Below are 15,705 nucleotides of genomic sequence, written 5' to 3' on the forward strand. Positions count from 1 at the left end.
TTTTTGTCTACCTATGTGACTTCTCTTATTTTTTGAGATACACAGATGGATCCTGATTGTTTTTTAAGTTGCAGAACACTTCCACTAGTACCTAATGTGGCATGTATGTAACATGAAGGTAGAGTTTTTCTGGTTGAAGTATAGGACTCTCTGTGCTCTTCTCACTTTCTTGTTGTTTCAAAACATGCCCTTAGAGTTTTAAAAGGCATGCTTCTTGATCTTTCTCTGCTCTTACATTTGCTGTTCCTACTTTGAATGCACCCAATCTTTCTGTAAAATTGGGTGAACTACTGCCATTTTCTATTCCTTCCAGAGTATCTGGTTTTAAAAATGCTCTTCAATTCATTTCAAAATAGCTCCACCACACTCACTAACCTCCCTGCTTCCTACTTGTCTAAATGACTCTACTAATCTTTCAAGACCCAGTTTAAGGAAAAATCCCCTCGTGTGTGTGTGTGTGTGTGTGTGTGTGTGTGTGTTGGCAGCAGCTATTTACTTATCGACACTATACCTTTTTTTAAACTTATCCAATTAAGATAAGGAGTAGTGTCTTTTCTGTAACTGTATAGTATGTGCACACATTAAGAACTGTTTTTGTTTTTAATGCACACATTAAGAATTGTTTCATCAGCCAACTGATTTATATTCCACAATGTTCACATTTTTTCTATAGAAACCTGTAATTACAACATTTCCATATATATATATATATATATATATATATATATATATATATATATATATATTTAGTCAAGAAGATCTAAGATCTATAATAAATTCCTCACATGTACTTCTTCCCCTTCCTTTTCCAGGTCAATGCAATTCTCTGTCTTCTAAGGAATATTAGAGCTGATTGAGAAGCACAGTAACAAACAGAAAGTATGAATAATGATTTTTCCAACATTCACCTCAGAAGCATAGACAGCGGACACAAATGTTTGCAAAGTGAGAAAAAATATGGAGGAACTAATTTTCATGTTCAATGTACTATTTTCCTACACAGTTTTCCCCCAAGTTCTACTTATTGGTGCATGAAACAAACCCAAAACAGCATACAATTAATGTACATAATGTGGAGAGTTTGGAATCTTCCCAATTTCATATTCCTTGAAAAAATTATGAGTGTCTATGTGTGTTTTCATGTACCTGTCACTTAAAGGAAAAGTGTTAAAGTAGTGTTTGCGTATTTCTAGATACCTCTAATAGATGAAGGGTCAATTGTTTTCTTTGAAATATCATCTTCTTGAGCAATGTTGAACTTCTGTTATACTTAAGTGTAACTGATACACAAATAGAACTTGGATCAGAATGCTTCCTTGTTCATTTTTTTGCCCCAGGTGCAGTGATTCTTCCATCTAATTGGTGGCATTTCAGGCATTCCCCACAGCTCGTCTGATTACTTCCATCTTTCAGTCTTATTCCAGAGCACCAGGGTTGACTTAATCAAACTTCCATGCCAAATGCCCTCACATCTCCTCCTTCCTCTCTCCCACACAGCAGACCTGGGGTGTGGATAGGCAGCCCTGATGGGATATTATTTTGCTGTTGTCATTTATCTCTGTGTTCTCTATCATTTACCATTCCTGGGTGAATTCTAGCCTGTTCAACATAAGAGGACAAGGGAAGAAATAGCTAGAGGAAGATATTTGACTGGCATTATGGTAACGTCACCTACTTGCCCCTCCTGTAGCAGAAATGAAATGCTGAGACCTGTATGCCATATTGGGTTCTTAGGTGAAATGCTCCCACTCCATTTCCTGTTAAACATAGGATGTTCTGTTGAGAATTAGTCTCCTTCATTTATCCTTCAGCTCCTTGATTTTGAAGGCAAAACTCTAGGATCACCACATCCACCAGGTTGCTTTCTTCAGGGGACTATTTTCCATACCCTCCAGAGTCTGGTTGCTTTGGTCCATGGGGAAACTCCTGAGAATTTGTTGTTCCTCTGCTCCTGGTCTTTCTAGCTCCTCATCATGCCAGTGCAGGACATTTCAGACTGCCTTTTGCTAGTGACTTCTCCAGGAGACAGGAAAGCTTCAGCACCAGTTTTTGCTCTACAGTTCCAGAGGATATATTTAAAGATATTTTTTTTTTCCCAGAAGCATTCGTTCACTGTGTTTTCATGGTAGCAAAGAATAGGTTGAAAAATTTCTCTACAAATAACCTGCTAGGCATAAGATTCTATCTGGCTTCTTTAGGAAACTCTGTGTTCTATCTTCCTCACTTGGGGAAGTAATAGAAAAAAAATCTAGTTTTAAAGCTACCAATCTTGTCAAGAAAATCCTCTCAGTGAACCTCTATCTTTATTTTGAATGAGGAAGAAGTCAAGTTGTTGGAGTAGATTGATCAACCCTTAGTAGGTGTCTAGTGCTTCACTTAAAAATTGAAGATATCCTCAGATTTGGTGGCTGAGTTACAATTCTAAGACAACAGGGGAAGCCTTATTTTAATGCTTGTATATAATGTAATTATTTCCACTATTTCTCTAAATTCTTTTAATCCACAGCACAGTTCTGACTCCTAAGTAGAAACATAGACGTGGAAGAGGGCTCAGGAAGTTTACTTATTTTTAGATAAATTAGTGAATTACAGGCTACATATAAATAGAAAATATTTTCCTCTCCCTGTAATTAAAATTTTCAATTGCAACACTGTGGAACTATTGTTTGTTTAACTAATTAGTCTACATAAGCCTTTTCTTATCCATAGTTATTTGTATTTATTGAAAAGCACATTTCCTTGGGATTATCCAGTGCTGCATAATGACATTCCAAGACCTTGAGGCACCATCTCCTTCCTCTGTTTGCCTGGAGATTTAAAGATGGTGTTCTCCATGTATCCATTTCTTTATGACTCTGTACAATGTAATAAAAAAGATTTATTTATGAAATAAGATGGATGGACTTTTGTAGATAAAAGTAAACTAATCAAAATTTATAATTCATTCATCTGAACCTACAAATCAGGGTTCTGCAAGATATTAATCTTGGTCCTAAATAAATCAAATGACAGAGTGAAAAGCTCTTTTATTATAAAGTTGGAATTATATTGAGTATACAACTTCAAATGCTTGTATTTTCCTCCAGATAATACACAAATACAGTTAATGCTTCTTATCTGTGGATTCTGTATTTGCAAATAAGTTTATAAGCCAAGATTTACTTCTAATCCTAAAATCAGTATTTGTGGCACTTTCATGGTCATTTACAAACCTGCCCAGAGCATTGAAAGATTTGAGTCACCTGATGTGCATGTACCCAGCTGATGATGACCTGCCTTCTTGTTTTAATTATCTTACCATTGTCCTTTGATATTTGTGGGGGAATTGGTTCAGGACCTTTGCATAAAAAAAATCAATGGATGTGCAAGTTACTCATCTAAAACAATATTCAGAACTAAAATATACTACTAATAAAATGAAGCTAAAAGACATTTATAGAATATTTCATCCATCTAAAACCAAATTCATTTCCTTCTCAGTGGCACTTGGAATTTTCTCTAATATAGACCATATAGGTCAAGAAATGAATCTTAGAAAATCCAAAAAAAAAAATAGTGCTAATTCCTTGCTTCTTGTTGGATCATAATAGAAAAGAATTAGAAATTTAAAATGCAGAAACCATACTAATACCTGGGTATTAAATGAATACATTTAAATGAAGAATGTATCACAAAAGAAATCAGGGGAGAATGTTTTAAAAATACTTAGAAACAAATAAGAATAGAGATTCAACATATCAAAATCTGTGGGACAACAGGAAGGCAGTTCTAAGATGCAAGTTTATACCATTGAAATACTACATTAAAAAAAATAAAAAGAAACCAAATAAATATCTAACACTATACCTCAAGGCCCTAAAATAAGAAGAAAAAAACAAATACCCAAATCAGTACAAGATAGGAAATAATTAAGATTACAGTTCAAGTAAATTAAATTGAGAGTAAAAAAGAAAAAAAATACAAGGATCAATGAAGCAGAGATGGTTCCCTGAAAAAATAAAAATTAAAAAAGAAAAAAGAAAGAGACAAGACCCAAATCAACAAAATTAGCTATGAAAAGGAGCAAATATCACAATTGATACTTCTGAAATCCAGAGAATCATTAAAAACTACTTTGAAAATTTAGAATCAATTAAGCTAGAAAATCTTGAAGATATTAACAAATTTCTAGAGACATGCAGCCTACACAAATTGAATCATAAGATATAGAAAACTTAAACAGACCAATATCAAACAATGAAATTGAAGCAGTATTAAAAGTCTTCTAATATAGAAAAGCCCAGGACTGGACATACTCTCAGTTGAGTTCTACCAGAGCTTGAAAGAAGTAATGCCAATCCATCTCAAATTATTGTTTGAAATAGAAAAGGATAGAATCCTTTCAAGTTCATTCTATAAAAGTATCACCCTGCTTCCACAACCAAAGACAATTCAAAGAAAGAAAACATCATATACCTGATGGACAGAGCTACAAAAATTCTTAATAAAACACGTGCAAATATCATACAAAAACACATTAGGAAGACAGTGTACCATGATCATTTTTTTCTAGCAGTGCATTTAAGATTGGGAGTATTAGAGCATGTGTGTGTCATTTGTGTGTTTGTATGTCAGCGTGAGATATGTGTTAATTGTGAAAATGACAATTGCAGCTAAAGATTTTATGGGTCTCTAGATTTTAGCAAATTATTTATAAGGCAATTCACACTGATGGCTTTTGATCAATCATGTACTTATTATGAAATTCAAAACTCTGACATATCTGTGAAGCAGTGCTGAACAGAAAATGTACCAATGCTATTTGACCATTTTAATGGTTAATTCTCCTATTTTCATAAGTATATCGAGTAGGTCACCAACATTATATACAATTGCATTTCTACTTTTTTATCATTTAGATAGAATACATTTTTCTTAAATCTACTTTCTTTATTTACTCTGTTATGATATCTAAAATTAAAGTTATCATTGTGTTATGACTGATCAAACAGATGATCCAACTTGGTTATGCTAAATGTTAAAAATGAATGGTCCATGAGTAAGTAGTTTAATGTTGAAATGAATGGTTTTGGTCATATGGCAAAATTTCTGATTTTGATTTTTTAGTATAGTGTATCATAGCCTGATACTATATTAATAATACTTTGCCATACTACATTATATTATAATTTATAGATTAGTAATATTTGAGAACAGAATATAACAACAGATCTTCTGCCAATACTATCAATAACCAGATAAATGATGAAATTGATGGAAAGGTAATTTCAGAAAGGTAATTTAGACATACCTGACATGACTTAATATTACTAATGAATTTTGCCACAGTAGATTTACTCATGTTAAACAGGTAAGACTTTATTTTTAACTACAGTTATTTCTAGTTTTAGAGGAAACATTGAATATACTATTAAAGACATTATAAGGCATTCACTAATAATCTTATATTATGAGTTAGAGGATGCATTAGAAATAAAAAGTCAAAATATATCTATTTTAAGTGAATTGCAAAAGTTCTACCAACTTTAAAAATCAAGGTTATTTAAATTGGCTATTGAAATGGATGTAAACAAATTCTAAAATCATTGATGTTTAAATTACTTTGTATTTAGGGTCTTCTCTGTGATCTCACCAACATGTTCTAACAAAAATAGAAGTATATGAGAAGAAAGGCAATAAAACTAAATAAAGATCAGATGATAAGAATAGAAGAAACTTTGGAAAATAAATTAATGTCATTTATAAAAGAATGCTCAGAAGGGACCCAGTAACTAGAAATTCTGTATCTTACAGGTAATAGCACAGTGGAGGGAAAGAATTATTCACAATCTCTGAAAATAGTAGGATAAAGAACAATAGCTAAAATCACAAGAACATAAAGAAGTAAAGAAATAAAAGAAAAAATCTGAATATAAAAGGAAATGGGCAGAAAAGAGACTTGAAGAAAGGCAAAAGTTGTTATGGCATTATGTAAAAATGTGGATGTGTAACCAATGTGATTCTGCAACTTGTATTTAGGGTAAAAATGGGAGTTCATAACCCACTTGAATCAAATGTATGAAAGATGATATGTCATGAGCTTTGTAATGTTTTGAACAACCAATAAAAAAATAAATAAAAAAATTTAAAAAAAGAAAACAAAAAAAGTTGTTATATGGAATAAAATTCAAGGGGAGTTCATATACTTCATTAGCCAGAATGATGTATGACTGAATTCATTACAAGTAAAAAGAGTAAATGTTCTTTTTCTTTCAGACTTGATAGTTGATGAAACCATGGCTACTGATTCTGTTTATAAACCTGTCTGATTTGGTACAATAAGTGACTTTATAGGAATTTGACATTATACAACTGTGGGAGCTGACTAAACAGTTTTTGTGAAACTGTTATGTGTTCAGATGTAAAAGAAAGAAGGATGTGACATGGAAGAAACAAGGACAAATTGGAACCTACCAGGATGAGCAGGAAGCTCTGGGTACAGTTTGGAAGTGGCTTTAGTTTCTCTCTCTCTCTCTCTCTCTCTCTCTCTCTCTCTCTCTCTCTCTCTTATTCTTTGATATACATATGACAGTAGAGTGTATTTTGACATATTATTCATACATGTAGTGTAACTTCCCATTCTTGTGGTTATACATGATGTGGAGATTCATTGGTTGTGTATTCATATATGAACATAGGAAAGTTATATCTGATTCATTTTATTGTCTTTCCTAATCCCATCCTCCCTTCCTTCCCTTTCCTCAAATCAAATGAACTAATCCGCTACCGCCCCCCACTATTGTATTTTCTGCTTCAGTTTCTTAATACTTCCATCCCTCTAATTTCAATGGTGGAAAAGCTGGAAACCTTCTTCATGGTCCAGAGGTTAGAAAACCAGAAAGAGTATCCAGGAATGACTCTTTCTGGGCCAGGATGCTGCAGATCCATCAGGTGATCCAGTAGATGAGCCACACCAAAGGTGAGCTGCAACAAAGCCTTGTGCCACTTCCAAACTTCAGATATGTGAGGCAGGATGCTCTCCTTCCACTTCCACTTTCCAAATCACATAAAATTTTCTTCATGACCAACACTAACCTCGAATTATGCAGGGAATTCTCTGAAACACAGCTTTACCTTAGCTAAATTGATTGACTGCACATCCACCAAGGTATAATTTCAAACTTCTATTAAAATGTCAATGAGATGCAAATAAACATGATGTAGTACAGTTCAGTGGAAATTGTAGGCATGTCAGAATTTCCTGGAAAGCTTGTTAAAACACACACTTTGGGGTTCCACTAGTTTCCAATTTAGTGAGTTATTAGTCAAATTTCTCCAGAGAAATAAAACCAGTATTGCATACGTGTGTACATGCCTATGTGTGTACATGTCTTTGTATACCTATATTGTATCTTATATACTATCTATAGATAAAAAGAGATTTATTTAAAGGAAATTGCTCACGTGATTTCCGGGAGATGGCAAGTCTGAAGTGTACAGGACAGGTTGGAGACAAGGCAAGAGCCGATATTGCAGCTGAAGTTTGAAGGAATTGTGTCAGAATTTTTTTTTTCTCCATTAGGTAATATCAGAGTTTTTCTTTAAAGACCATCAGCTGATTGAATGAATTGCACCACATTATGGAGGATAATCCATTTTATAAATGTTAATCTTAACAATGCCTTCATAGCAATATCTAGATTGGTATTTGGTCAAATATCTGGGCACCCAGAACTTTGCAAGTTGACACATAAAACTAAGTAACACTGGAGGTCTGAAGTAGGACCTGAAAATTTGTATTTCTAACCAGTTACCTCTTACAAGCATGAAACAAAAATTCTTTTCTTCAGTTTGACTGGGCCTATATAAATTTGGCATCTTATACTAGACCAGGGAAATGCCACACACGGATTGGCTTAAACTAATCAGCATTTTTTTCAAAAAGATGAAGACAAGGGGAATTTATACTGGACAAGCAATTGGTCTCCTACAAAATATATGTCACATTAATTGTATTGCAACTTTTCAGAAATTAAATGCTTGTCCCTAGGGCAGTTCGTCCCATGGGCTCAAGAATTTGAAAATTCAAATTATTAATCATAGGACTGTCAGGATATTTGTTGTACTTTAAATGTGGAGAGGGAAGTTTTGCATGCTATATTTGTGGCCACCAGGCATTATTCATGTGGTCACTATGCTCCACAAAATAGCATGGTTCTTCATTTCAGAATAATTTAATTATGACAAGTACTTATAATCTGCTTAAAGGAAGTTCCCTGTTTCTTCGGGGCCACAATGGCTGTTGCATGCAGACTTTTGAGTGCTGTTAGAAGTGGATTGCAGGAAGAAGCAATCATTTTTACAATCTAAATCCTTCAAACTGAAATTGCTCCTCTCAAAAGTATACTTTAAGCCACAAAATCAAGCAACAGTTATTCAGTTGTCCAAAAGAAACCATGGATACAAAACCTCGATTATATTTAATTTTACTCCTTATATTACCATACAAAAAACAATTCCTGTCAATACTTTTAAGCAATAAAGTTGAATAATGAGCTTTTCCATACCATTCCTCAGGGAAGTGTTGCAGAATCATCTCCTATGAACTCTTGGGCCATCAAGGGGATGTGTCCTCCATCATCCCCTTATGAACGATGGTAAGACCATGAGGAATTAGTAAACCCCTGGTGGAACAGTTTGATGACATGTCCCATTTTCACCATAGAGGACACTGATGGGCTGTGCCTGCCTCCTAGGACTGGTACAGCTGAGTTGCTGAACATGAATGCTGTTGTATCAGTCTCACAAAAATTACAGTTGTCTGGGATGTATACCAAGCATTTTTGGAATTATCAATAATAGTAACATATTTAATTACTAAGGGTGATGTTTGCTCAGGTTTATCTTTCTGGTCCTGGAGATTTCCAAATGAGAGCTCCTATATGCCCAATTATATCACCCTAAGAGTCCAACATAAATTTAATTAAAAAAGTGTTAAAAATATCATGTAAAAATCCATTTAATAGCCAGACCATTTCATTATGGTTATGCTTCCAATTACTTTCTGTGGCAGTCCCTTGCACATGGACAGTCATATTTCCACCAGTAACTTCTGGGTAGGAGACAGCTCTTTACAAAGAATAAGCAGGTGTCAGTAAGCAGGTCTGAGAGCCTGCCTTAATCATCTGATAATGACGAACCCACATCAATTGAAGAAGGACTTTTAATCACAGACACTGTGCTTGATGCTTCACATCTTTCATTTGTTAATTTAGCTTCTTTCACTGACAAAACCACACTTTAAAAGTACAATGGAGACATCTTAATTTTGGATATTAACATTTAGAAATGTAAAATAGTCTATTTTCTTATAACTGATCTGCCCTTTTTAGTAAAGCTTTTGTATTCCTGAAAGATGGGAATTATGTGAGAGGAAATAAATTTATTTCTGTTTAGGACAGTTTAATTGTGATATTTAGATAATTTGTTTAGAAACCCAAGTCTCTCCCAGGAAAATGTGCATCTTGTATCTTCCCTCTCATCCCCAGGGCTTCTGGAGGCCTACAAGTGGGGTCAGGTTAGGAACATTATGTGCCCAGGTAGGAGTTGGAAAGCAGAGGGCTTGGGACCCACTAATGAGTGTTTTGCATACTGTATCATTTGGAACCTTGTGCCTTGTGATAGTTAATAATTCAATCAAGCTTTTCTATGCAGAGCTGTTATTTATGAGCAGAGTTGTGGTCATCCTTTGAATGGGAGTCCATCTTTTTCTTGCTGATGCTGTCTGTCACTCAGACTGAAGTTGTCTAAATGAAATCTTTGGCTAAAGGTCTTCAATGTGCTGGCACATTTCAGCAATTCTCTAGGGATACTTTCACAGGACAGCAATATCAGCTGCCTTGGGTAACTGTGTCCTTTTCCAGAGCACCTGTAAACAGTAGATGGCTTCAACATGACCCAGGAGGCAAGAATTTCTGGAAAACTAAGCTTGGGCTTCACTAATGGTTTTACTTTGTTGCAGTTGTCCTACTTCAGTGTATCTGTGTGGTAGTGCTCTGTGAGCTGGGTTTTTTTTGTTTGTTTGTTTTTTGTTTTTCCTAGAAGCTCTGATAGTATTGGTCTCAAGCTCCACCTTTACTTCTAACTTTCAGTTCAACCTGTTTAATTTATCTGCCTGCCCTGGGCTTTCTGTTCATATAGGGGAGATTAGAACACATATAACACTTACCTCCTTCCCCTCTTCCTTATCTTCTTCTCCCTCCTGGTGGAACTTGATCATAAGACAGAAATGGACTCTATTCTTTGTGGCTCAATGGCATATGGTTATACTATTGGTTCCCAATGAGAAGACCTCCTTGTGTCCACAGCCCTTTGAAAACCACTTTGCTGCTCCCTCTGAGAAGAGAAGACATCAGTGCATAAAGTCTTGTAAAACTTTATAAGTAACAAAGAAAAAAGGTGAGAGCAGTTAACAATTTATTCAGAGCAATCTAGCCACTCAATAGTGGGCTGAAGTTTCAGCAGGAAAGACTCCAGAGGAAAAGTGAACAGAGGTTTCTTTGAAAAATTAATAATTTTAGAATGTCTAAATGTTCCACTTTCCTCCTTTTGATTTATAGTATTTTTCCATCTGCATATATTCCATGTTCAGTTGATGAAATGATTAATTTTCAGACCTAAGAATCTTGATTAAAGCATTAATCACCATGTAGCAAATTAACTTAAGCCTTAAGATAAAAAAAAGTGTGTTAGTTTGTGTTGTCTCTATTTTCCAACCAATTGCTGCCTCTGCATGAAGAAAACAACACCTTAGGTGTGAAATATTAGCACAAAATATCACAGCATCTTGGAAAAATGTTATTTTCTACCCAAACACTTCTACCCAAAGTATTTCAGCCAACAGTTATACTATTTTAAAAGCCCTCATTTTCATGAGTGGTTAATGTTCTTTGTACTTTAGTTTGGGTCTTGAAAAAAATCAGGCTCTCTATGTAGCACTCTGCTGGGTAACAAATCCCAACATTGTTAATGCTTAGAATTGTCAAATAGAAACAGAAATTCTTTGGAAACAAATTCATCCATGCTAGAGATTGTATTTGCCATTGAAATGACAGCTTAGATCTTTGCCTTTTTTAAACAAAACAAAACAGAACAATCAATATACTTGAATATAGAGAAAATGCTATAAAGTTCAAGTAGAGAATTTTATTAAATTAAATTTAATGTATGCACTGTAAAATTCTATTCATATACTAAAAATCAAGTATATCTGAAATTTGGAATTATCTTCCTAATATGTAATCTCATATTTATTTGAAACAATTTCTTTAAGCTTAAAAGAAAAGGAAAATGGGGGTAATGATAATTTGAATGTGCCTAAAGTTCATGCAGAAACTTGATCTACAATGAAGCAGTGTTGATGCTTGGGGAGTTGGGGGTAACTTTAAAAGGCAACTAGCACAGGGGGATTTGCTTGCATGAGAAGATTTATGTCATTATTATAGAGTGAATGAATCATCACAGGAGTCCATTCACAGCAAAAGTGAGCTTGTCCCTGTCTTCCTTTCTTGCCCACTCTACCTTCTGCCATGGGATGACACAGCACAAAGGCTCCAGATTTTCATGTCCTGCATTTGGACTTCCCAGCCTCCAAAGCTATACACTAAATAAGTTTCTTTACTTTATAAATTTCCTGGTCTGGGTTATTCTATTATAACAATTCAAAATGCACTAAGAAAGAAGTCCTCCAAAAAGATGAGTTAAACAAAATTAAATTACTTTTTAGAATTAAATCAGGATTTTTTTTAACTGATTGTGGTTATATACTCATATGTTTCAGTTACAGAGAAACTTGAGATAATATCATTTGAAGACAATGCTTCCTTCTTCTAAATGTAATTATTTGTTATTTGGAGGAACTATTTTATGTTTTCTTTTTTTTCCAGAAGGATAAGGTAAGTATCAAAGGAAAGATGCAAACCCTAGAAAGTGAGAAAAAGAGATGAGTTTTGCATCCATAAAGAATTCATCATAAAGTAATTCTTTGACTTTCAGTTAAAAGGGATTTAAAAATTGACCTGACATTTTCTTTATAATAAGATTGATCCTTTGAACATAATAAACACTCCTGGGTTGTAGAACTCATTGTCATTTTAAAGCACTTAGCAAAGTCTTCAAGTACCTCAGGTGGGAGGATAATTGTAATTGCTCTTATTTCGTTGATTTAGAATAGATGGAATTAAATCTCTCTACAGGTTTATGAAGAAAATGTATTTCACAGATCTGTTTTACTTTCTCCTAGAGTTGGTCTCTATTTCTAAAATGACATCTGACCATAACCTATTGCTTAAAATATTTGTGCAAGAGAGGTAGAGTTGGATTGCAATGTTGAAACAGTAGGAAAAGAGTTTAGGGTACAACCATAAAACAGACATGCAAATAAAGAACAGAACCACCTGTTGGCCTAGTCCCTGAATAAGGTAGGCAGTAAGTAGACCAAATTATTATTCAAAGACTTGTACCAGATCAGCTCTGGTTTTGTATGCAGTTTTTTATTGGTCCTTGAGATGGATATTTGATACTTTCAAGCAGCCGATTGACTTGATCTCAGAGGAGTAGCTGAATTACATATTACAGTATGAGTGGATAGATTTGCAGAGCAAGGCAGATGTCCGGCATCTGAGATCCAGACAAAATATGAAGCTTTAAAATGACACCATAGTTCTAGGTGGTAACTGAAAAAGAAAACCAAACATAAAAACAAAGGATCTTCTGCATGTATGAGAGAAAGGCATTGACTTGATTGACTCATCTCAGACATCCTAGTGATCACACTTAAAATCATCAGATCAATTTCTGAGTGCCACACTGGTAAGGATAAGGATTTTTATTCTGTCTTGATTAGAATTAATTTAGGTACAGAGTTTAGTCATAAAGACAATTGTATCAAATGTTTATCATTGAGGTGGTGATGGGAAGAAAGGGATAGGGGACCTATCCCTATGGTAACTGAGGGTAGGACTCTTGGAAATGGGAATAGTTTAGGAAGAGAATTTGCTTACATTGAATCTTATTCCTTCTTCTGGGGTTTTCTCTTTTAACTACAGAACTGTGCTTTGATTTCAAAGAGGAGTTCCTTCCAATATTTGGCTATTCTTTGTTGTTGCTCTTGTTTTGTTTGTTTCAAAAAGCTCCATAAAGTAGATTCTGATGGATTATTTGACATACAATTCTGGAAAATTTTGGTTTAAAACCTACATAATAGTTATATATGTTTTTCAATGCTCTATACAGGTTCATAAATGACCTTGAAAGTGCCACAAATGCTGATCTTAGAATTACAGATTAATTTTGGCTTATAAACATATTTGCAAATGCAAAATTCACAAATAATAGACATCAACTGCATTTGTGTATTATCAGAAGGAAAATTCAAGTATTTGAAGTTGTATACTCAATATAACTCCAAGTTTATAATAAAAGAGCTTTGTTTGAAGGGTACATGTATTAAAACCTTAACTAACTCCTATGAATCTAATTATATTACCACATTAACTTACTTTATAATTTCAAGGAAGCTTTAATTTTATTTTTTGATTGTCCTGAGATGCTGATGTCCCTACAAAGTACCTTAAACTAGGTCTTATGAGAAACAGAAATTTACTTTTAATATTTCTGGGGCTGAAATCCTGAAATGAGGCTACCTGCATGGTTGGTTTCTGATGAAGGACCTCTTCCAGTTTGCAGAGTGCCATCTTTTCTTTGTATCATCACATGGTGAATGGAGAGTAAGAAAACTCCCTGGTCTTCTTTTATGTTTGCTAATCTCATTCATGAAAACTCTGCCTGTATAACCTGACCACCTTCTGAAGGCCTCACCTCCATACGGGGAATTAGATTCCAATGTGTGAATTTTGAGGAGACACATTTAGTCCATAATAGGTGGTAGGCATAGACCTATGAGCAATTATATTGGCATGCTCCTTACTCAACAGAAAGGAGTTTTCAATGATTTTGCAATTAAGAAATCTTAAAACATTACCTTTTCCTGAAATTACATTTTCAATATTTGCTATTAAAAACCCAGCATCAATATACCTTTCAAACAATACTCTTTTATTATAAACTTGGAATTATATTGAATTATACAACTTCAAATACTTTGAATTTTCCTCCAGATAATACACAAATGCAGTTGATGTTTACTACTTTTATATTTTGCTTTTACAAGTATGTTTATAAGCCAAAGTTAATTTGTAATCCTAAGATCAGTATTTGTGGTGCTTTCATGGCCATTTATAAACTTGCCTAGATCAGTGAAAAATTTGAGTCACCCAATGCACATGTTCCCAGTTGATAATGACCAGCTTTATTGATTCAATTCTCTTGCCATTGTCCTTTGGTATCTCTTGGGGAATTGGTTCCAGGACCTTTGGATAACAAAGTCCATGGATGTATAAGATGCTGACCTTAACTGGTATAGTATTTGCACATGACTTGTGAATATCCTATCACAAACTTTTTAAATATTCTCTAGATTACTTATAATACTTAATACATTGTAAATGCTGTGTGAATAATCATCATACTACATTGCTTAAAAAATAAGGACACGAAAAAAGTCTGAACATATTCAGTACAGGCACATTTTTTTAATAGCTTCAAGCCACTGTTGATTCAATTCATAGACGCAGAATCCACAGACACAGAGAGCCCACCATATCATAAACTACTATCCTTTTTATAGTGTAATATCACACTTTTGTGTGTGCTTTTTAGTGGCAATTTTTTGTTTAAAATTGATCTGAAATGTAGTACTGAAGTGTGATCTACAGTTCCTAAGCATAAGAGGGCTGTGATGTGCCTTAAGGAGAAAATGTGTTACATCACTTCCTTCAGATGTGAGTTTTAATGTTATGATCAATAAGTTCTATATTAACAAATCAACAATATATGTTAGATAATGTGTCTTTAAACAGAAGCACACATTAAAGAAGGTTATGAATTAGTCAGTTTGTAGAAAACATTGTGATAGAGACTTGTGAGGACATAAATCAATATTTCCCCTAGGGATATAGTTCAGCACTTGCTAATTCATTGTTCAGAGTGATTTTATTGAACATAACTACTGTGGATAATGAGAATTGATTAAACATATGTGTGTAAGTTCGTGTGTATACACATGTATATAAATATAAACATATACATATATATGTACATAAAAATCAGTTTCCATATATATGAGTTGAGGGAAACGGGAGTAAAATACGATTGTAGGGCACCTGTGAGTAAAGCATTTAAGTTTTCTTCATTTAAAAATGAAATGTGTCTGTGGTCTTAAATTTGTCTTAATATAATTTTGGCAACATCGATAAATTTTGATTATGGAATATACATTTTTATATGTCTCAGTGGCCTATAATTATAGTTCTATTTCTTTTTTCTCAAAAGGATAATTTAGAAATCTAGGCTTTCTGGTTTTCTTTCTTTTTACAAAACTGTTTTCTGACTTATTTATTAAAAATGTTATTCATTTCACATATCAATACATTTTGGTTAGAATATATAGCCTCATAGATTATTTTTGGGGGAATGCATTGATTTTTTTCACTAAGGGCTAATATGATGAATTTTTATTAATGTTTCTTGGTACTTGAAAGTTCAGTTTCATTTTTGTAGAAAGTTAGAAAGCATCACAAGTTAACATGAAATTCATCTTGTATTTTA

General features: G+C 33.8%; 1 protein-coding gene across 1 annotated transcript in view; it reads right to left on the reverse strand.

Moving 5' to 3' along the window:
- Positions 1–10,307: 10,307 nt before the first annotated feature.
- The window catches only part of LOC144256098 (dedicator of cytokinesis protein 8-like), a 162,498-nt gene continuing 157,100 nt past the window's right edge, over positions 10,308–15,705 (reverse strand). The window contains 1 exon segment of the mRNA XM_077801226.1: positions 10,308–10,374. Within this exon segment, the coding sequence (XP_077657352.1) occupies positions 10,308–10,374 (67 nt within the window).

Source organism: Urocitellus parryii, chromosome 7 (assembly GCF_045843805.1).
Source record: "Urocitellus parryii isolate mUroPar1 chromosome 7, mUroPar1.hap1, whole genome shotgun sequence".
Classification (NCBI taxonomy): Eukaryota; Metazoa; Chordata; class Mammalia; order Rodentia; family Sciuridae; genus Urocitellus; species Urocitellus parryii.